Below are 22,631 nucleotides of genomic sequence, written 5' to 3'. Positions count from 1 at the left end.
TCCCGTCCCCCAGGAACGCAGGGATGGAAACACTTAGCCTCAATGCTTTTTCCCCCATGAAAGGGAAAAACCGTTGCGAGGCCTACTGACACTGCTTTTACTTTACTTCCCAATAGATTATTCACACAAAACATGCTGCCAAGACATTCAAATATTAAAACAGACTGCGTGGAATTAACTTCTACTGACTTGTCTTCTAGGGGCTAGTTCAGTGTATTTAACTTCTATTACTGTCCCTCCTAAACAGTTTTCCGTGACAAAAGCTTGGAGAGGATGTTGAGCAGGTTGCAGCCGATAGGATTTATTGTTTTCAACTATCCTCGTGATCAATACATATTTTACAGAATTACTGGAAAAATCAACAGGAATGATTAGAGACATGTCCCTCATTAAAGAAAGCAGATCTGCTGTCTTGGCATGTTAATATCGTTAAGTGATACTGTGACAGTTTGTAGGAGCCTTAGAACAGCAGGTCTTGTGCTAAAAACAAAGCTGCTGTCCAGTTCTTCCAGTTCTCAGACCACTGTAATAGCTGCAGATTCCGGCACCTCCCCCATGACCTTTCCTTTTAATTGTTGGGATCAACAGACTATTAAAGGGAATCAACTCCAAGATGGTGCTTCTTTTTTTTTTTTTTTTTTTTTTTACACACAAAAAAGTCTCAAGTTAATAATAGTAAAACTCTGCAAATACATTTATTCATCACCAATGAAAATACTGTACAAGACCCAAGAAAAGGGGAGGGGAAGGCAATGTATTAAGACTGGCTTTCGTCAATGTCTTTGTCCGGATCCATCTCTGCAGCTTCGCTCTCCTGTTGCTGTTTCTTCCAGAGTTTAGCCATAGCAAGCAGTTTGAGATTAGGCTGATTGGCAGTATCTTCTGGGAAAATATAATCATAGTATTCCTCCCAGCCAGCATCAGACTAGGGAAGAAAAAAACAACCACAAAGCAAGTTGAATTTGCATGTTAATGTTAGCTATTAAAAGGTGCTTCTAATAAGCATAACAGTGAGATAAAATTAAAATCAATGTTTGTTAGACCATCCACAGCAGCTGAAACCAAGGAGCTGAACGGGCATAAGACAGCACTAATTCTGCTGTGTGTAACGAGCAGGCAGATTTGGCGAACAGCCTGGCTATAGTTTCCCAAAGTTGAGAAACAAACACTATCTGCATAGTACTACCTAAAGCTATTTTGATTTGTCTACGGTGGGAGTTTAAAGTAAAGGTAGCTTGAGCGTTTGGTACGAGTATTTCACTCCGAATCAACTGCGCACCTAGCCTGCTGAGGAGCAAGGGGCTCAGCAGCACGTGTTTCAGGGCAATGCTGTTTTCAATTACTGCAGTAAAACTGGAATGCAGTTACAGCATCCATCGCAGCTGACTTTGTTTTGTGTACCAGACCCCAGCATTAAGCCACCAAGCATTCAAAGTGACTGCTTGCATAATTTGTCCTCTTACCCCATCTTCAGCCTGCAGTTTTCTCCTCTTCTTTATTTTTTCAGGCATAAGTTTATCTATCCTCTCTTTAGTGGTATCGGTTCCAAACTCCTCTTCAAAGTTCCTCCAGGATTCCAGAAGCATGACTCTCTCCTCTTTCTCCTCACAGTTTCGCATTGCCTTATTAGCCTCTTCATAAATCTGCCGGCATCTCGACAAACTCTCCTCCCTTCCTGCAGAGAGCTCAAACTGTGCAAAGCTGATCCATACCTGTGGTGAAGGCAAATCAAACTCAAACTGAAACTTCCATTCTGAAGTCTGGTAGCTAAGTGATAGTTTCAGAAAACAAAGCAGCCAAAAAAACCCTAGTGTCAATGCAAGCCTGAAGTACTTTTTCATGAGCCGATACCTAGAAAATTCATGCTTGCTTCACATGTGAGATTTGCCTCATTTTGGAAAGAGAGAATATTCATGGAAACTATGTTGACAAATTTCTTGCAGTTGTTTCAGATCATCACAAATCTCTCTGAATTTAGTCAGACGACAGCACCAAACTACACCGAAAGAATCACAACTATTTTTTCCTTGCAACGTTTTTGCAACTAAAATTCCAAAGCTACTCAGCAGGAAGAGAGCTGCTTGGAAACCTGCAAGCCTTCTTTCAGGTAAGATATACCTGTTGCAATATGTAATTTAGAAATTTCTTTCCCCATTTCATGGCACAGGCACGGGACTGAACTTAGGTTCACTGTCAATCTGAAAAAGCCAGACAGCCAAAGCAGTCAAGGCTTTCTCTCCACTCTGCGCCAATTCTGCGTTCTGGGCAGCCACACATACCTTAACATGCTGTGTGCGCTGAAGTAACCTGCGGTAAAGATTTCTTGTTTTCTCATACTCTTCCTGCTCAATTTCAAAGTCAATGTAGGATTTCCACAGAACCTGCAAAAGAGAAGTCTCTCGCTATGTTCATAGCACACTGAGATCGTGAAAAGAAAGGAAAAAAAGGAGGAGCGTGGAAAAATGTGAAACTTCTCTGAAAAAAGTTTCAGAGATCAGAGTAGTTATTGACTGTACAAGCTAGGATTAAGACTAAGCAGTATCAAATCTTGGGCACATAATCCACTTAGCTTACTCCTGTAAGCACGTTTCTCCCGCCACGTGTTATCGTGGGTTGTATAGTCCTGCGTACCCTGCTAAGAAACCGACGCTAAATTAATAAGACACAGGCTAAGCCACTATGGTAAGCAGTTCTGTCCAAGACGGTAGATTATTTACATTTTAATTAGCCACTGTGTAATAAATTGCTTAAAATTGTGCCAAGTGTAAAGTTCATCCACCTCCTTACCTCTGGCATGTCTAGCCGGGGCTGGCCAATAGCCAACTCATATATTGCACGGGCTCTATCAATATCACCAAGAATTGTCTCTAGTTCAGCAAATTTTATCCACGATGTGCAGTTTTCCGGTGCAAACTCCAGGAATTTTTCATACAGTTTTCGGCAACGATCAAACTCTCGCAATTGTAACTCCAATTCAATATAACCTTTAAACAGTTTGTTTTTTGGACATTTACCTATGGATGTCCCCTGTTAAGCAAAAGAAAAAAAAAAAACAAAACAACAAAACACCAAACCCAAAATCCACTTAGAGATCCAGCAAGGAAAAAAACCCACCTCATTTTCTAAGCATCTGTTTACCTTCCAGTATTTGAACTAAAACTCATTTTCGAGCAGAGCTTGGTTTTCAAGACTGATCAGGGCCAGTATGAAATCCAACCAATGTTTGCAAAATGAGTGTGCATCCGTAAACATCAACAAAAACTCTGAAAGCAGAAAACCTTCTAACTTGTGAACACTTTTACATAACATGGATTCCCCGTGAAGTGTGAGTTGAAACTCTCCCTAGCTTATTAAATGAACACTCAGTCTTGCATCAAAAGCTGAAGAAAGCATAGTACCAGTCTTCTGGGCAAGCAGTTCCCAACTATCTTATAAAACAAATTACATCAAGAGAAGCTGTCTCCCGGACCACCGCTGCTATTCATCATCACGAGACTTAAGAATGGGCACATCTGAGACAGATATGTAGTGAGCTTCATTCTTTGAGTCACTTCTGTAGACAACTGTTATTTATTAAGCACTGCAGCCTCTGTTCCTTCAAGCTAATGTGAATTAAGTAACTTGAGATCAAACTCCCTAAGTACAATTTTCCTGCACAACTTTCCTACACATTGGTTATCTGACTAAAAATGGAGGAAACTACTACTTGAGCAAATCAATTTGGTCACCATTATGGCTCTCCAGCTCTACTAATACTCTTTCTATTTCAAAATGCATTCAGTTCTTCTCCACATGCCCCTCATGACTATTTTCTTAAGCAGCATAACCTCCAGCTGATCTCCTGCCTCCAAGCCCCGGGAAATCTCAGACCCGGGGAAAACAAAGAATCCACACACCATAAAAATAAGGCAGAGCAAGGTGCTGTCTGCACGCTGGTGAGAGCTGCAGCGTCAGGAGCTGGACCTTCCCTTGTGCGTGGTGACGGTGTGGGACCCTCACCTCAGGACAGGAGCAAGGCTTCTTGCCAGAGAGGTCGTTCAAAGTCAACTCATTGCAAAAGAAAGAAATAAAGAAACTGCTTCCCAAATCCGGGCCCAGTCCAAAAAAGTATTATGGCTACAGCAGCAAAATCTGGTTTTCCACAGGGGACTTAACCCCTCCGCTTCATTTTTTTTCTGGTCAATGGCAGGAGTCCAGCTCAAGCGACAAAGCTTTACTAGAACCATGGGGGCAGACTTGGCCCAGTGTCAGCTACAGGAGGCCATTCACTTTTATGCTCTTATCACTGCTGTGCCAAGGGTTTGGCAGAAACCCCATCGGTTTCCTCTCTAAAGTCAGACCACCTCAGCCGCTACCAACATTAGCTTTCTCTCAAAATTCCTAATGCTATCACTGACCTTATTTAGCATATCCAAACTGAAGGGAAAGAAAGTTTTAGTTTCAAAAGGTTTTGCTGCCAAAACGTACTCCATTGCTCCCTGAGGTGCTGACATTCACATAGTGAATTCTACACTGAAGCTCCTAAGCCTGCCCCAAGTCCCCAGGACTGCTTCTGTCAGCAACCTGGTAGCTAGAACTCAAACACTTCTATTTATTTAAAATGCTTTTTAAAAACACTATTGTTAGCACAAGTATCATTTAAACAAATCAGCAGCAGTTAAGAATATCCAAGTGCACTAAGCTGATTTGGGTACTCTTCCATTCAGACGTGTGTTTTGTCAGCTGAAACGAGAAAGCTGCATTCATTGCTGCCCGTGGCTAATTCATCATATCAAGCTACGCTTCTTTTTAAGTCATACATGACAGTAAACACTGCTCCCTGCAGACGTCTCGGATGCTTGAAGTGGATTAAACCAGCAATTTATAAAGGACAATTTAAGATCTTTTAATGCCATTCCCTTGTTACTATTAGTTAGTAAAGTCAATTATGGAATTAACAAAAGCTTACCAAAGCTCTTCTGGCAAGTGGAAGATTTTTCTGGCGTATTTCAAATTGTGCATAGAGCAGCCATATTTTGGCAAATGTAAACTGAAAGAAAAAGAACAACATGATGCTCAGGTTGGAAGCTTAGTAAATAATACTGCATGTATTCTTTTAAAAAATAATTACTCTGCCTATACAAGATGTTACTACTACCGCAGTTAATTGCATTTGACCTCAGTGCTTTCCTGCTGAAAAGGTGAGAGCTCATAACCCAGAGCATCCTCTTTATAACAGGACAACATAGTACACCATGGATGAAAGCAAAAATGGCCAGGACAGAAGTCTTTTCAAACAAAGAAAATGGTTCGTTAACCAATCAATTGATTGGTAAAATAACAGCTATCGCTGAATCAATTATTAGCTAATCAACTCTTAATAATTACAGCTTAATCCTAATCTACACAGCTGATACTCAGATGACAGGATTGATGACATTCTAGAAAAAGTACATGAGCTAAGATTTCTTGACATTCCAAGGCAATGCTGATTAATTGTTTTAAGGGTTTGGCCATGTGGATATTTTAGTTAAAGCTCACTAGCAAAACCACCACAAAACCAAAAGTCAGTCTGGAAGACCAACTGTAAAGGCGAAGAGACACCTGAAAGATGGTTTATCAAATGCACCCCCCTCAGCTGGGACCATGCAGGCAATTAGAAACAGTGGCTATAAAAGGCGGTAACCCTACATAAAGTAGAGCAACAAGTATTCTGTAGAGACTGCAAGCAGCCAGAAAAGGTTATGGCCTGAGGAAGAAAACAAGTAAGTAAAGAGTAGGTAAGAGCTTTTTTTCCCTGCTGCTTAATGGTACTGGACTATCCTCTGACTATATGTTATTTCAGCTTCTTAGAACATACCTAATAATTTGAAAATACTGCAGAGAACCCTTGTGTTGCATTTGTATGAGAAAATCTGGTATCGGTGTGTAGGCTGTAATTTCCCACTGATGATGCAAATTACAGCCACCTAACACCTTAGCTTGAAAAAGAATATGATTGATTTTTGGGAGACAGATGTTATGAGAGACTGGAAGGGATATTTGAAGTCCTAGTACAGTCTTCATGAATGTGCCAGTAGTCATTTGGGGCCACTTACACACTTGAAACTTGGGGGGAAAGAAAGGTAAAGTATCTTATCTTGAGAATATTAATCCAAGACTGAACACAAACTGCTAAAGGAGCCATACCTTCTTGTGGGGAATGAGCTCGACACATGCCTGATACACTTGTCTGGTTCGCTCTGCATCCTGCAAGAACAGGCAAAACTTAAACACTTTGTTTGCTCCCAAGATTACACTACACTTTGATTCACAGAATGATTGTGAAACTGCACAACACTATTTTAAGTCAAGTTGTTTAGAATATGTAAGATACAAATGTACTTATCCACTTAGTATGTACAATGCAAAGATAGTAACTTCTGAAAATCATCATTTTCTCAAGACAAGATTCAACACTAAGAAATAGACAACAAAACCAGAAGTGCCCCCATTTTTGGGGAGAAAAGTGTTTTGTTCTTGTTCCTTTAACAGACACCGAATGGGTATACTGCACTAGAATTTTATGAAATAAAGAGCAACTATAGTGTTACGTGACTGATAGCAGAAGCAATACTTGGCCTCAAAAAGCCACTGTAGCAAGAATTTGACTGCTTCACAGAACAAATTCACAAATAATTTTGTAAATAGAAAACTATTTCACAAGTCCAGGTAACAGCCTAGAACAGGCAATTCAGATGGGGCTACAAAGGCCTACTTCTGTTTTTTATTGCCAGTGTGTTTCTGGATGAATTGGGGTGAAACTGAAATACTTTTTCCCCTATGCATGGGAGGGAAAAACCTCATAGTTAAATAGCAAATTCTGTAGCTACTTACACAAAACAAGAAAGACATATTATTTTTAGTTTTCAGTTTTCCTATTAAAATATCTGTAGCTATTTCATACAAGGAAAATACTTGGGAAGGAAAGAAAAAACCCGACTTCTTACTACTTGCCTTTGCTTCCAACTCTTCATATAATGCATAGTTAATCCAAAGATAGATGTATCTTTTCCAGTGTCTTTTCTCTTGAATTGGGGGAACGTTGGCGATGGCTCTTTCATACACTTCTCGGACAGTCTCAGCATCTGCATCACTTTCAACTAACCTCAGGTAGTCAAACCATGCATCATAATTATGTGGATTTGCCTTCCAGAAAGAAGGGAGCAGGGAAATGGGGAAAAACTTCAGTAGCTACAAATAACAGACCCTGTTCCTTTACTTAGAGCTTTTATTCAGAGCTTCTCCTTTGAAATGGATCATTGGAACATTAATGAAAACTGTCAGTATTGGGTATGCTTAAGCTAGATGTTTTAAGTTAAAGTGCATTTATTTCTTTCTAGTTTACCTACAACTGTTCTTTAAGTGATGGCAAACTGAACTGTGAGATGGGAAGAGGAAATGATTGAATATTCAGTGACTAGTAGGTAGGTGTGGCACACCTACTTTCTCACAAAAAGGTATTTACACACAGGTGAAGTGTCCTCTAACAGTCAGTGAATTATGGAAGTGAGGCAGTTACAAGGTAAACTGCATTATCCCCTGAGATGGCTGTGAAGGGCACCGAGCTCTGAGTTCAATTGAAAACTCTGGCTCCACAATCTACATTAGAATGCAGAAACAAAAAAGCAGTGAACATAAGCATCGTTCTCTCCCCCATGGATGGAATTCTGCCTCCAAAAAGAACAGTGTTCTCTTGGTATTTTCTTGGACTGAATATCAAGGGTAACGTAAAACTCATCAGCCCTCATGAGATGCTTGTGTACCTTACACAGCAGCCGGATGTACGATGAGCCCAGAGGATATTTATAATGCATACCTTCACTTCCTCTTCATACTGGAATCGCCTCTTGCTGACAATGATGTCTTCAATTCCCCTTCTGTCTCCAAACTTCTTTTCAAAGATGGTGTAGTTCTTGAAGAGATTTTGGGCCTCGTGTTTTGGAATTCTATCCAAGGCGTACTTGTAGATCACTCTTACTCTTTCAAACTGAAAATATTAGATATCATTTGCATAAGTTTACAAAGTGGCTTCTGTCCTCCTGCGCAATTTTGCAATGAGCTTTTGGCAATACTTAATAGAATACAGAATCATAAACTATCTCAATGTAAATGATTTTTTTAGGACAGGACTAACAGACCTCCCTGAAAAGTAAACCTTGGAGGAAAAACAATTCTGTAAATGCCAAAACGTACCACTTCTCATTCATTTATAGGTTTGGAATATTTAAAATATTTTTAAGAGGCTGTGGTTTTGGGTTCACAGAATGCCTTCAATTCCTTCATGGCCTGGGCACTTTAAAGAGACCATCTAGGGAAACCTATGGTTAATTCAGTTTTTATTATGCAGGCCTATAACCTCTCCAATTTACAAATCTGGAGATATGTATTTGATCTGATGACACTATTCTCAAGCTTGGCCGATTTGGTGTCCACCTTTCTCAGAACATATTTCTTTGTCACCAAAAGGTAAACAGAAGCTAAGCAAATACTATGATAATATCTCATAAGGTGCTGAAAAACACAAGTACTGCAGTGAATGTTAAGTGGCCTTCAGTTTGCTATTTAAGAAGAAATTTTGGGGTGATTGGTATTAGTCTGATGTATTATCAAGGTCTTACTTCTTTCTGGTTCTCCTCAAATTTTGCGAAAGCCACGTACAAGTGCTCATCCATGTGCTCTTCTCCAAAGAACTCCACTGCCCTCTCATATACTTTTCTTGCATGAGCAAAGTAACTGTGCTTCTCTTCAAAGCGGGCATACTTGATCCAGTTCTTAACATCAGGATGAACAATAACAAGTAGAGCTATGTTAAAGAAACTGCTGTGGTTGAATTGGACATTTCAAATTGCATTCTTCCCAGTGGCTAGAGGTGCACGGACAATATGAAACAACTTCAAAGAACGGCATATGCAAAAAATGCAACTCGGAAGAAGACACAAAACACATGCAAAGGCTTTGTGCCTTACTGAGAACCTAAAGAAAATATTAAAAGGGATAAAAATCGAGCAAGCATCAGGGAGAAGTTTAAGGAGGAAAAATCCAAACCAAATGACGGCCAAAAAAGCTGAAAGTGTGAGTGCTGTTCAGTATACGCTGCTGTGGCAGGATCTATGCTCACTTCACTGAATTTGGAGGCATATACTAAACATGCTTTTATTACCTACTGCTGGCTCTTGGCATGGTGGCTTACTCCCAGCACATCATGGTAAAAAAGCACAGGGACCCAGCTGGAGATAGAATAGATAAAGAAATGAAGAATGCAGGCCTGAACTCGGGCAGGTGTTGTGATGCACTACAAAGGATATATCTCTCATAAATGGTACGCGCCCTGTCCACCTCCTTGTATCTCAGCTCAAAGTTAATGTAGGAATGCCAAGCTTGCTCCTCTGGCTGCCACTCCATCCAACGTTCAAACACCTGACGTGATCCAGCAACGTTCCCCAACATCTCTTCCATGTAAGTATATTTATACCTTAGAAAACAAGATCAAGTTTTTACAATCATGCAATACACACAAATTACAAGGATTTTTTGAGTGCTTAATAAGAACATTACTGAGATTTCTTCACCTGTTCCCCACTTGCACCCCAGAAATGCCTATAGGTTGTGACTGGCAGCATGCAGGCACACAAACATCCTTCTCTCCCAATACTCTTGCCACTTGAAAAGTACAAAACCTTTTGAAAACTTAAGCCTTCATCTTTTTTCAGATTAGCCTGATGACTTGGAGAAACAGAAAGCAATGCACTTTTGCATGATACCAAAACACAAAAATGATCTGTAGTCTTCGGCAGGTACAAGCAATGCTCCATCCTCTGTAAACGTACCAGAACTGGTTCACCCTGGGGAGGGTGGTAATAGCGCGATCCCAAATGTTTCGGGCGTGATTAACCTGGCGGTTCTTCATTTCCATTTCTGCGTACTTTAGCCAGAGTGTGACATTTCTGTAGTCGACATCTAAAGCACGCTCGTAGATGGAACGGGCTCTGGAAAGCAAAGAGAAGTTGTGTGCATAATGTGCCTCAGACTTTGGTGTTTGTCAACATGCATTTTAAAAGGTTTGTAAGAGATGGCTGCAGCTGTATCATCATTACCTTTGTATTTCTTTTAGGCTTTCCTCCCATTGTGCGTACTTTATCCAGTTACTGATAACAGTCCTGTTTTTTCTTATGTTATCTTCGAAAGTCTGAGAAGAAAATTATTTCTGTAAGTAAGAAATCTCTGTGTAGACTGATCTTGTTATAAATGGCTTATAGAATATTATTATTGGAATGAATTCTAAATGACTTATACACATGCAGATGTAGTAACAAATCATACTCAACAGAACACTTTATTAAAATTTCCTAATGGACAAGCTAGGAGCATAGATCATCCTACAGAATAAAAGTCAAGTTTCTGCAACCTGAGACTTGAAATACTGATGGAATAATAACTGACAGCACTAAAATACTACCTTTTTTAGTCCCCTGTTTAAAGTTTCAATAGCAGTATTACCTGGACAGATGAAATCCAGTCATTGCTGATAACCCTGAATATATTTGGATGCACCAGCACAAATTTATTCACTTTGACCTGTATCGTTGCTCTAACTCAGCGCAATGGCATCTTCAGTCTTGTGCTTGGCTACTGTCAGGATCAACGCTATTGGTATTTAACATGTGGCTAAACATGGTTTAACACTGTTAATGTGGTGACTTGTTACTGCTGTTCATGAGAGATGAAAAAAGGTAAGATCAAACATTGCTTTTGCAGTGCTGTGGTGTTGATCATCTGACTCTGGTTGCTCTGCATGTGCCCAAGTGAGGTACACCAGCATCCAGCACAGTAAGGCCCCAAGTATTCACGAGGAGTCCTAGCCGGTACGGTAAGGAGGGAAACGAACACCCGCTCAGGGCTGAGTACAGGGACGCTGCGTTGTGCTACAACGGTGGCCCATTCTGAACATACGCATGTATGCCTCAGAGAATGACAGCCATAGGTCATGCTGTTTGTACCTTAAAAAAAAATGCTGAGTGCTGAAAACGTTTCAAGGTCCCTGCTAGGGATATGCTTGCTTTGCTGACCCAGGACAGCAATTATCAAAGGAAAAAGCAGAACCAAACTGGAGCTAAGTTTGCAGAAGCAAAGCAATTATTTTAAATAAAGAAGAAAAAATTATACCTGAAATATCACATGCAAAATGGTCAAGTTTCAAGACAATTATCACACATAACTATGATTAGAAAGTTGTGTTCTAAATGGTGCTAAGTAGTAACATAATTATACAGAACAGAAACGTCATTTGCAAATACACTGTTTTTTTTTAAACAGTTGAGGCTGAAAACCCAGCAGCATTACTGCATGGCCTGCTAACGTTGTCATGTGGACTGGCCAGGCACTACTGGTGATGATGGAACTGCACACAAACCATGTATGTAACTACCCTCCCAATGTTCTGAATGTGGTCACAGATGAGATGTGGTGTACTACCAAATTTTATGTTAAATGCATTCAACTTACACTTCTTGCACGAAAGTAGCATTTTCTAATTTTTAAGAATTGTTATTCACCAGGGAAAATCCTTAAGCAGTATAAACTAAATCCTGTTTAAATTAAAAACATAGTAACATTCTGGTGCTTTACATGAGCAGCAAGATTAAGGTTTCTTTTTTCCTTTACCTTCCTTTTCCGGAGCTTATAGTCATTCAGCTCCTCAACATCTGTGATCTTCTGTTGCGGTGGCGGTGGGAGAAGTTCAAGTTCTCTCTCCTTCGCTTCTCTCAAAAGCTGTTCTGCTGTGATCTGAACTTCTGCGGGCGCTTTGTTTTTCACCTGCAAAGCAAGGGGGCTCGGCTCACGTTTTCCGCTTCTAACGCGCCCCTGAACACCCCCCCGATGGGTTTACTCCTCCGGTGGCCCGGTACGCTCGGTGCTTACCGAGGACGGCGCCGGAGACGCCCCGAGCCCGGCAGGGCCCGGATGGCCAGCACTGCCCCGGGGCCTGAGGAGGGGCGGCAGCACAGGCGGAGGAGCCGGGGGCCGGAGCGGGCCGCGGCAGCCGGCCGTGCTTCGCGCCCTGTTTCAGCATCGCTGCGCGGCCCTGAGGACCACCGGGCGCTGTGCCCGCCTCCCGAAGGCCGCGGGGCCGAGCCAGGCCGCTCCGGGACGCCCGGCGCTGCCCCGAGGACCAGGGCCCGGCGGGGGCGGACGCCCGCCCGCCGCCCCGACCACCCTCCCGGCCGCGGGCCCGCCGCCCCCTCCCGAGCACCTTCGCCACTTTGGGGATCCGCTGCTTCCCGGCCGCCGTAGACGCCATCTTGCCGCCTCTCCGTGCTGGCCCCGCCCCGTCACCTCTGACCTCACGCAGCGCCGGCGCGCTTCGTTGCCGGAGTAACGCCGGCGCGTCCCGACGCCGGCAGTGAGGCGGGGAGCGGGAGTCGGTCGGTCAGTCAGTCGTCCGTCCGTCTGTCTGTCCGTCCGTCCCTGGCCGCGCCGGGGAAAGGGCCTCTCGGCCGCCGCGGGAGGAAGGTGAGTGCCCGGCGCGGCCCGACGGGTCCCCCTGCCCCCAGACGGCGCCCCCTGGCGGCTCGGCGAACTTGGCGGGCTTCGCGTGCCGGTGGGCGCTGCGTGCCGTCAGCGGGGCCGGGGGCAGTGACGGCAGCGAGAGCGAGTAGCGCGTCATTTACGGCGTAGCAGGGTCCGTGCTGCCGAGGCGTGGCCCGAGAGGCGTTAACAGCGCGAGCGTTGAACCCCTGTCCCGCCCCGGCTGCCCCTGACGCCTTCGCTCCTGTCAGGTGAGAGAGCTCCGCCCGGTTCTCAGACCCAGTCGAAGGCCTCTGGGCCCTCTGGGCGTTAAAGGTTGGGTCTGGCCTTTCAGGGGCGGCATAGGCGGCGTGCTTCGTCCCCGCCGCTGAGGCGAGCCGTTAATTCTGGGCCTGGCTCGGCGTGGGGCGCGTAGGTGCCGCCCGCCGCGTCCGCAGGCCGGCGGGGATCCTGCGGAAGCGCCCCGAGACGCGCACCGATGGGCGTCAGACACGGGCAACGACACCCCACGCCCGAAGCGCGCTTGTGCTTAAAAAGGGAGTATTTGCTGAAGGGAGGCAAAATATTCGAAGCGCCAGTTGGGAAGAGGAGCGGTTCTTCATCTGCTTGTTGTGCTGGTCCGCGGTATGCTGCTCTCATAGAAATTTTCTTACGAAAACGGTACATTTTTAATGTCTAAACGCCGCTTTCTGTCAGTCATGGTTGCACGAGTGTTCAGGGCCTTAAAGGGGAGCAGGTGGAGAAGGGGGTGATGTTTTTAATGCACTAAGTTAAACAATTGAATACAGAAGCGTGGCACACTGTTTTGCTCAGTTGAAGTAACCTTAATGATACGCTTTGATATTTTAAAATTCCCATTTATTTTGATATATGGAGTTGAAGTTAATAAAAAATAACCAACTATTTTAGTAATCTTACAGTTTGCAGTTACTTAATGAAATGTATACGTAAATTATGTGGCTGTTTTAAGAATCACCTGTCATTTAGCCCCAGGTGTAGTTGCCTTCCATTCCACTAGGAGAAATACATAGATCTTAAGACATTTGAGAAGTTGCTTATACGTGCTAGTATAACTTTTTTCCTTGTAGATGTTATTGTTCTACTCAGTAATAAGTATACTCTAGCCTACCTAGTTCTTTCTACGTAGCCACAATGCTGTTTACTGAGCGCACGCATTAAAACCCGCAGAGGACGTTTTGCCTCGGGTTGGTGCCGGGACCTCTTTGCAAACGTGTGTTTGCATGACTGAGACCTGTGGTGTCACCTATAACAATGTCTTGACTGCGTGAAAGATGTAGCTGTACGCGTGACTTCCTGTGTATTTAAAAGGTACAAAATTCAGAGTTTCCTTTGTTGTCCCATTTTATGTTGGGATCTGTGGGGCCTAATAATTGGGCATCGACCTGGGTTTGGAGCCAAGGTTAGAAATGGCTGTTGTGTTTGGTAGATGGCTAAAAGTGTTCTGCTAGTCTGTGTATGTTGGTTATCTAGACTTTGAGTTAGCAATGCTATATTTTGCGCAAGTATATCAAAGAAATTGCAGAAAGTTGTTGTGTTTGGTCAGTTTATTTTGCATGCATAATCCTTGATTATATCACAGCAGGCTACAATATTGAGTAGCAACACAGCTGAATGATAAATGAACTGTTAGTTGATAGTCACAGATGGTCTGACTGCCTGTTGCCCCCTACATGTTCTGAAATTGCTGGGCATGTCAATAAATCAGAAATTCTGTGAATGTGGAACCACAAAAAAGTTTTTCTTCTGGGCAGGGAAGCTATAGAGCTTTCAATTCCTTCTGAAATGTAGGCATTGCTGTAGACTTAAAAAGAAAATTGAGGAGCTGTTTTGGACAAAATACACTTAACTCACCTGAAACTGCTGTTGAATGTTACCAGGGCATTCTTATTCTGATTGTTTGCAGCTGATCCTCCCAACCCTGTAGACTTAAGGCTATTAAGTTTGAAATTATTAATGATGGGCACTGTTCTGATGGATAGCATGCAAATGCCTATAAATGAGTAAACGTAAAAGCAATTTGTAGCCTATTAAAAACATTTATTTCCCGTGGAGCATGTAGAACACATAGGGTTGATTGCTTGCTGTATTTCTACTTGCGCACTGTTTGCATGCTGTATGTATATGCAGGCAGTATGTATTTTTGTAGAGGTCTACAGGAACTAGGCGCCTAAATCTCTCCGAATCACACTTTACAGCTCTCATAAAAATTCAGTTCAAGTAACTACATTGAACAATAGATTGCAGCGGGATCTGCCAGAACAGTAATGTTTTCTTTCTTTCTTGTTGCAGTCTGTAAGATGACTACAATAACTACTTCAAGAGGAAATACAGAAGTGGTCAGTGCCAGAAGAACAGAATCCCGTGATGCTTCAGATATTATCAGCCTCCTCAGCCATTTTACAGAAATAGTTTTTGGAAGCATTGATGTCATGTACCTTTTGTAAGTAACAGTATTTTAGACAGAGGTTATATTACCTTTCTGGCAAAAAACTTCAAGAAATTGTTGCATTTAAAATGGCAGAAAACATAATGAGCCTTTACATGGTGTTGCACAATGACTTTTCACAAAAAGGGAAAGGAAATCTGCTTCCATCTCTTCCCTGTGTTGCACATGCATGACTTTGTGCAAACTTGGATCACTGCTGCCAGCATGGTGGACAAGATTTGATTCTATACTAGCTTCCTTTTATAAAAGTTCAGCAGAAATACTTTGCAATAATCCTGATGAAACCATCAGATTCCAATATCTGCTGTCTGCTCTATCTCACAGAATCCTTTTGCCTGTTGGAGAGTGATAGAAGTAGAAGGGCAGAGACTAGGGGTTTTAATCACTTTGCGCCGTGACCGTTCTGTTTTCTTTTCCTGTGTAGGTCTAAATCTTTTCCAGTTTCCCCTTAATGAAAGGAATTGGTTATTTTTTGCCTCTCTTTATCCCACCTTGGGAGATCAGCCCCTATTTGCCATAAAATATGTTTTAATGTACCTCTTCTTTTCATGCCTCCTAGATACCTAATATCCTCTGTGTTTTGACATCTGTATCCTAGCTGCTTGCATGGCAATGTCCTTGGTGGAAATGGGTGGCTGTAGAAATCTTCTGTTACCGTATCTTTATCACTAGAGATAGTGATGAACCTTCTGTGCTTCGTCTTTCTGTGTAGTGATGAACAGCAGAGACAGACTGCGTGAAATGCGGATGGGTCTCTTAGGGATTTTTCACTTTATTTAATGGCAAATGTCTTAGCGACCAGCTATTTGGGGGAAAAAAATAGATGTATGAAGAAACATGCAAAGAAGAGGGAGCACTTAAGTCTTGCATATCAGATTCATAGTAATCGAGGATTTGAAAAATCATGTGAATTGTTATAAAGTCAGAATACACTAAATAAATATTTGGAATCGAAGCGAAGATGTCAAGTTAAGATGTGGGCAATGAAGCTTTATTGAGGCCCGATCCTGGGGGCACTTTTGAACGTGGTTAATTTTGCTATTCTAACAGTTGAATTAACAGTCAGTCACTTTGGTTTCTTCAACTTCTGCAAAATTAAATTGTTTCCACAGAGAAAAATCAAACCTTGCTTTGACGCTTTGCAATGAGAAGAATGAGGCTATAGCCCACGCTGTCTTTCTGGACTATCCAAATTGGAGTATCACTGATCAGTCTGATTGGGAATCATTCTTACATGAAAACTACATTAACAATAAATGCACTGTAAGTAAATTGTGTGATTTTTATTTTTTTTTAGCTGATTTTTCATTTAAGGCTTGGGTATGAAAAATATGCATAGGTATCTAAAATCTATTTTAGGTAGATTTGAGGCATTCAGGCTGAAGGTGATCATCAGATTCCTTACTAAACCCTCAGGTGCTCAGCAGTTCATGAATACCTGTGCGTTTGCCACTATAGTAACTGAAGGTAACTGTAAGGATGGCAGTTAGGGAACGTGAGTTCTTTCTTTGCCAGACATGCAGAACGTGTCTGATGTGTTGGGCTAGCACTGAGAGCTGTGTGAACCATAGCTGTCACCAATAATTTTCATTCAAAACCTGTCCAGCTTTGGTGGTAAACAGAATGACAGAACGTTTACCTGGGAGGTGGAGTCATTGCTCTAACGTCCGTCTCACTGTAATGGAACTGAAATCCTCATTTCTCACCTGTTGGAATAAAGTTTTGCTATTTTACAGAGCTGAATGCAAATTTAATGGCTTCAGAGAAAGAATAAGGGACAGGGAGCATAGCTCTGCTTGAAGGATGGCAACTTACACTGAGAGGAGGATGTGAGCATCATGGTTCTGGAGTGAGCTTATTTGGTGCTAGCGTGGAGGTTGCTGAGCTCTGTTCTGTGCAGTGTCAGTTTCCATACAGGTTCTTCGATCAAGTTTATGAATTACTCTTAGGAATTAAGGACTAGAAATAGGCACTTGGAAGTTCAGGATTCAAATGCTGCCCATCATTCAGTCCAGCTAGGAATTAGATCCTGTGATTGTTGAGAAAAGGTGGACAATGTTAACCATAAACACTGAAAAGCTAGGCAGCACATGCCAGAATAAGGTATTGGCAGTACTGAAATTCTCTCTAGACGGTTTGTTCATCAGTTTTCCAGTGTTGTTCTGGGTGAGGTTAGACGATGGCTTGCGGAAAAACTGACAAATACAGCAATTGTATTTGAAAATGCTGTGTGCCGTTAAAAGAAACAAAATTATTACAGCCAAAGGGAGTATAGAAAAAACCATGTAATTTTCTTGTAATCTGTTTTCTTTGTCACTTGAACAGTACTTTGTGTACAGGCATATTGCAGGCACAACCACTTCATTCACTGTGCAGCTGCAGCTGCTCCAGTTGGGTTATGCTGTGCTGTCAGTTCCGCGAGCTCTTCCTCAGGCGGCCTGCTTGACAATATCTCTTGCAGCCAAGCTGCAGCTGACTTCAGAGTGCAGGGTAACACAAAGAGAAAAGACAAAAAAAGAGCTTGAGCATGTTAGGAATTGCTACTCAACAGGAGTGAAAGGTACTTTGGAATATTGACAAGGAGTAGAATAACTCTTCTTTTTCTAGAATGGAGATTATTTTCTAAAATACGTACAGAAGATTTGGTACATGGTTTATGCTTGTGCACTGACAAAATAACTGAACCTATTCTGAGTTACAACTAGATGAGATATTGTTGGTTAAGTGGAGGTTAAATCTGTGCAGATGTGCTTTAGAAAACTGAAATCTTATGAAAATAGAATTTCTTAAGCCTAGTTGACAAGTCTCTTCTAGAGCACAGAAATGATGAGATAGCTTAAAGGGGTAAATTAGGAATTGACTTGTGCAGACTTTAATTAGCGTAGATGCTTTACAGGATTACCTGGTTACCATCACTATTCAGAAACACTTACAGGCCAAATCTTGCCTCCTGGGCCTCCTCTTGGACCTTAAGAGCAAAACATTCTTTCTTTTTCTTCCTTTTTGTTTTGCATTTAAAAAACAAACAACAAAGAAAAGCCTGATTTTTTTTATTTTTTTTTTTTTAGAAATGGCTTTTGATGTTTATTCATCACAATAGCCAGTTGTCTTTGTGCTGGTCTCTATACTGCAGCCTCTATTAAAATCATTCTTGCTCTAAAGTTGCTGAAATTTACTGGTGACTCTAGCAATGGTATTTTAGTTGACTGTTAAACTATTCAGAAGACTTCAGGTTTTCCCACTTAAAATATTTTTTGGTAGAAATATTTAACCTACAGGTAGACCTTCATTGACTCAGCACTTGAAATTAATATGCAAGAGGAAACAGCTGAATTAATAACATTTTCCATTCCAGCACAAGGGTTTTCCTTTGCTAGTGTTTTCCAGGTTAATTGGAGGCATATAGGATAAAGAAGTCTTTTAGTCTGTCCTGTTTCTGCCTGGATATTTAAATGTGTCTAATGATGTAATCTTAAGACTTTGTAATTTTTCTTACTTCTTTTAAAGAAAAACCATTTTAGAAGTATGAAAAGGATGTGAGCTTTTGTTTTTTTAAACCTAGAAAGAATGTCTTTCAGCCAAATGTTAAATTAAATGTTGTTAAGAGTTAGTTGTTAATTGTTGTAGTCAAATTAAAGTGTTAGTCTGGAATTAATACTGTTAAATATGAAATGATGTATGTATATTGTAGTCAATCATAAGCTTGAGTGTAAATCAAAAATATTACAGAAGCACAAATTGTGATATAAAAAAAGTCCTTTAATCACATAACTTTATCCACACTTGCTTTGAAGTTTAGTTATATATGTGAAGCTACTCACTTTGAGTGTAGATCATATATACTGGAAATAAATGTGCATATTAATACTTGGATTGACTTAATTAGCTGCATGGTATTTAGATTTTCATTCCTCAATTTGTAGCCTTTGAACACATTGTTCATGCATCTTTTTGTGGCAAAAGAAGAATATGCAGCTGGATGTTGCCAAGAAATTGTTAGGTGAGTTCATATGTAAGTTTCTGTAGTGAAATATTGCACTCTCCTAACATCATTTGGTGAGGCTATGGAGTTTAAAAATGCCTTAAGGTAATCACTGGATCAAATTTAAGTGTATCTCTAAACAGTCTTGCAAGATAATAAAACATAACCTTGTATTAATTAAATGCGCACTGTTGGCTTTGAAACCAAGCTGTTACAGTTCCAAGTACGCTTCCCAAGCAGTGTTAAGGTTTAGCTGTATTTTTGCAGTAATTTTCCACAGAAATAGTACTGCAGTTGCAAGGCAGATTGGCTTCTTTCTTTTTCCTAAATTTCCACTTGTAAAAATCAAAGCACAAGACTGAGCAGGAAGTTTAAAAAGCTGTAGATGTTTCTGGAATACACTTGTTCCTGGGTAAGCTATTGAAAGCTTGTTAGCTACAGACTATATGGTAAGGCTGCAAATGATACAGTACAAACAGCACAATATATTACTGTGTTAGCTCAGCACTCAAATATAACCATTGCTCGGGTTATTCGGTATAGTTCAGAATCTACTTACATAAACAGAGTGACTTGCACTTGGTGCTCTTGCTGTTGAATTTACAGTTACTTTGTTGTGTCATGTCCAGATGCCAGGTCAGAGATCTGCCAGCAGAGGTCTGGTGTCTTTAATTTTTTCACCACTGGGGAACTGATATAAAAAGGAGGATGTTTGAAATCTAAGGATTAGGAAATTAAGAGAGAAATAAGGTGGGGGGGGGGAAAAGCACACACACACCCCCCCCAAGCCCAAATGAATTTCGTATTATATTTGTCATAAATGTTTTAATTTTTGAGCCATGTGGACTCATGAAGGAAGATTAGAGACACTGGAGAGAAAATTTTATATATTAAAAGACTAGCTGCTCTGTCTGCTGTATGGGTATAATGGTGAAAGACTGACTACAGTTGTGTTATTTCTCCAGGAGAGCTTTTATCACAGTACCAGAACTGCAGTTTATACTTCTCTTCCTACCAGCTGATGAGAATTTAGGTAAGAATTTAATACTACTTTGTTCTTTAAAATAATGAGAACGCTCTCAAATCTCCTGTATTGGTGAGCTTTTTTGTGTTTTTTTAAATATTAAGAACAGTTACCGTTTTCTAAACATGCAGCAAACAAATCTTAAAGTATCCTCCAATGGACCTACCTTGTAAAAGAGGTTTATGTGGCTACATGTTCGCTCCAGCAGTCCGTTCAGCAGTCTATCTGTGGTCTTTAAATTTGCCAGAAACAGATAGGACTTCAAACAGGAGTAAAGATCCCGGAAATAAATTCCTACAAGTTTTGTGAAGATTTCTGGTTGAATAGAGTCAAGAGATGGAAATCAGTGCTTGTACTTTGAGAGACAGAGACTAATAGGCTGCTTGGCACGTGTGTGTGTATATATTCACAAGCACACACAGATGTAAATTCATGCATGTCAGCCAGGCATCATGCCCATGCATCAGAACCAGTCACATCGAGTACTTTCTGTTATTTAGCCAAGTGAGTACCAGATAGGGAGAGGACACTTTGGCGAGAGTCAGAAGGTGTGCTGGAGATGTGGAAGGAAAGTAGGATGATTTCTTTTCGAGCAGAGGTACAAAGATAGAGAATGCACATCTTAGAGAACAGCATCTGACTTGGAATTTCAGTCCTGAATTCAGACTAATAAATCAAGCATCTATTTAATGACTGATTTTTTTTCTTTTTTTTTTTGGTTGGAGCTTCCCTTGAAGTGAACTGGAACCTTTTCTGATATGCCAGTTTCTAGATACCTCGGTTCCAAGTTATGCTAAAAACCTCTGTGGTGGTGTATCAACTACAGAAAACTGTACCTGAATAAGGGCTTTTGTCAAACCTACCCTAGCAACAAATGTCAACCTTCCTTCAGCATAACGAATCCTGACAAAGAGGTTCTCCAGTGGCATATAGTATTGGTTATAAGACTGGTATTTCTATAGGGATTTGATCCTACCAATTTCTGATTGCTTTGAAGCTCATTCAGGTTTGGGGTGCTGGATTAATCAACAGATTAGTCCAGTAACAATTCTTTCATATGTTTATACTACTGTCATTTCAGCTTCATTGCTTAACTTAAAAGACTTAGAGCATTATGCCATCCGTAGTTTAAGTTAAAACCTCCATTTTCCTCAAACAGTTTTGCTGATAATATAAAAGCTTATGTAATTAAGTTTCTCCGTTCCTAAGAGATTCTTGTCATTCACAGAGCCAGATATGGGAAGTATCTTTGAAAAGATGATGACTGCTCCAGGTTCAGTAGTGGATACAAACTTCACCTTGCTTGTGTGCCCCAGACATCGCTATCACCCACAGCTGTATGTTCGCAAAGCAAGGTAATGCAGCTTCTTCCTTCTGTGAGCAGGTCTGTCTGGGTTTACTTGAAGAATTTTCTTTTTTGGCTTACAGCATCAGTATCTTAGTTAAACTGTTGTGATTTTCCTTGATAACCTAATTAGTTTTATGATTATGCTGTTTTTATTCTACTTTATCACAAGATCAGTTGTATTTTTCTGTAAAACTAGGTTGCGATCTACAAAGAATACTTTCTTTTTTGTTGGTGATGTTTATTCTGTGACTTTGCTGGCTTAATTGCATTACTGCATAGTTTAGTGAGTGCGTGTAGTTTCCAGGTCTCTTGGAGCATATTATTTTTAATTTTCTCTTGTTATGTCACTTTCTGACCATTTGAGTAAAGTCTGAACAGAAAGGCCTGTTACTGAAAAGAACTAAGTAAGAGCAGAGAATCCTTAGTTCCAGTAGTCATTCAGACATGGAGGATAATCCTCTTTCATCTCTTGTAGTTTTTTCTGCATAAGCGCTTCATACATGCACTCTCACTGTTTCAGGAGAGCAAGCCTCCTGAGTGTTGCTGACAGAGCTTAAGAAAATAACTGGGGTAACATTTTTTTTTCCTTCCATTGTGTCATTTGTTTCAAAGGATCTGGTTTGGAGCAAAGACTTTGACATGCTCATGCAATGTGCCGTTAAGACAGCCTTGCTCTTGTTTTGGGATTCAAGTCATAAGTGTCATTAAAACAGTTAACTCCGAATTATTTTTTTTCTTTCCTATCTGCTCAGCTGCCTGCAGTGTACAGCAGGCAGATGCAAGTTTATCTAGCAGCCTTGCCTGTTGAAATCTACCTGTGCATTGACTATTACCACTCTTGTTTTTTCATGCCACTTGAATTCTGCTGCCTATGCCAAATCACAGCTTTCCGTGCTTGTGCCAGCGCTGTGTACATTACACGAGAAGTTTCTGACCCAATGGGGCCTTATGTTTTTCTGTGTAGATTGCTGGACCACATATGCTGCCATTGCTGTATAGAGGCTTCCCTGTAGCATTGTTGAAATGTAACTGGTATCTATCGCGTTTTGGTTCACTTGTTTTCCTCTTCACAGTGGAAAGTGTGTGTGTAGGAGAGGTGGTAATTTTATTTGATTCTGATTCATTGTGGAGTTGCTTTTGTTTGTTCTAAATGTAAGTGTTGCTATGTGGTTATGTAGCAGGATTATGACTAAATTAGCATTTCTGGTCCTTGAAGTGGAAACTGAAGTTGAGGGACAAGCACATCCCTGGGACACGATATCAT

At 41.2% G+C, this 22,631-nt stretch overlaps 2 protein-coding genes across 5 annotated transcripts in view; one reads left to right on the top strand and one right to left on the bottom strand.

Annotated features, from left to right (window-relative positions):
• Window positions 1-670: 670 nt before the first annotated feature.
• Window positions 671-12,378, bottom strand: CRNKL1 (crooked neck pre-mRNA splicing factor 1). Its single transcript, XM_075749982.1, has 14 exons — window positions 12,272-12,378; window positions 11,683-11,835; window positions 10,116-10,207; window positions 9,849-10,007; window positions 9,327-9,493; window positions 8,640-8,818; window positions 7,838-8,008; window positions 6,976-7,167; window positions 6,169-6,228; window positions 4,949-5,029; window positions 2,788-3,027; window positions 2,280-2,381; window positions 1,464-1,712; window positions 671-925 (listed from the first exon to the last, which is right to left on the bottom strand). The coding sequence occupies exons 1-14, from the start codon at window positions 12,317-12,319 to the stop codon at window positions 758-760; spliced, it is 2,061 nt and encodes a 686-aa protein (XP_075606097.1). The 5' UTR covers window positions 12,320-12,378; the 3' UTR covers window positions 671-757.
• Window positions 12,330-22,631, top strand: part of CFAP61 (cilia and flagella associated protein 61) — a 115,735-nt gene continuing 105,433 nt past the window's right edge. For 2 of the 4 annotated variants that reach the window (XR_012834841.1, XM_075749979.1), the window contains exons 1-5: window positions 14,832-15,007; window positions 16,126-16,276; window positions 18,937-19,013; window positions 19,961-20,028; window positions 21,248-21,374. Coding sequence is in view for 3 of the 4 variants with exons in the window: in XM_075749979.1 (XP_075606094.1) it covers window positions 14,832-15,007; window positions 16,126-16,276; window positions 18,937-19,013; window positions 19,961-20,028; window positions 21,248-21,374 (599 nt within the window). In the remaining variant the exon portion in view is untranslated. Of the gene's footprint in view, window positions 12,798-14,831; window positions 15,008-16,125; window positions 16,277-18,936; window positions 19,014-19,960; window positions 20,029-21,247; window positions 21,375-22,631 lie in introns of those variants that run through there. The other 2 variants (XM_075749980.1, XM_075749981.1) reach the window with 2 other exon arrangements.

The sequence above is a fragment of the Balearica regulorum genome, chromosome 3, assembly GCF_011004875.1.
Source record: "Balearica regulorum gibbericeps isolate bBalReg1 chromosome 3, bBalReg1.pri, whole genome shotgun sequence".
Lineage (NCBI taxonomy): Eukaryota > Metazoa > Chordata > Aves > Gruiformes > Gruidae > Balearica > Balearica regulorum.
The sequence above is the reverse complement of the archived record's forward strand: the minus strand, read 5'-3'. Positions and strand labels throughout refer to the sequence as shown.

What these genes read in the sequence shown, in the direction of transcription:
- CRNKL1 (XM_075749982.1), bottom strand. Translation starts at nt 12,319, where the DNA reads ATGGCGTCTACGGCGGCCGGGAAGCAGCGGATCCCCAAAGTGGCGAAG. An exon ending in CCCGGCTAGACATGCCAGAG is followed by an intron (nt 2,382 to 2,787) that starts GTAAGGAGGTGG and finishes TCTCTTTTGCAG; the next exon opens with GTTCTGTGGAAATCCTACAT. An exon ending in AACTGCAGGCTGAAGATGGG is followed by an intron (nt 926 to 1,463) that starts GTAAGAGGACAA and finishes TTTCTTCCCTAG; the next exon opens with TCTGATGCTGGCTGGGAGGA.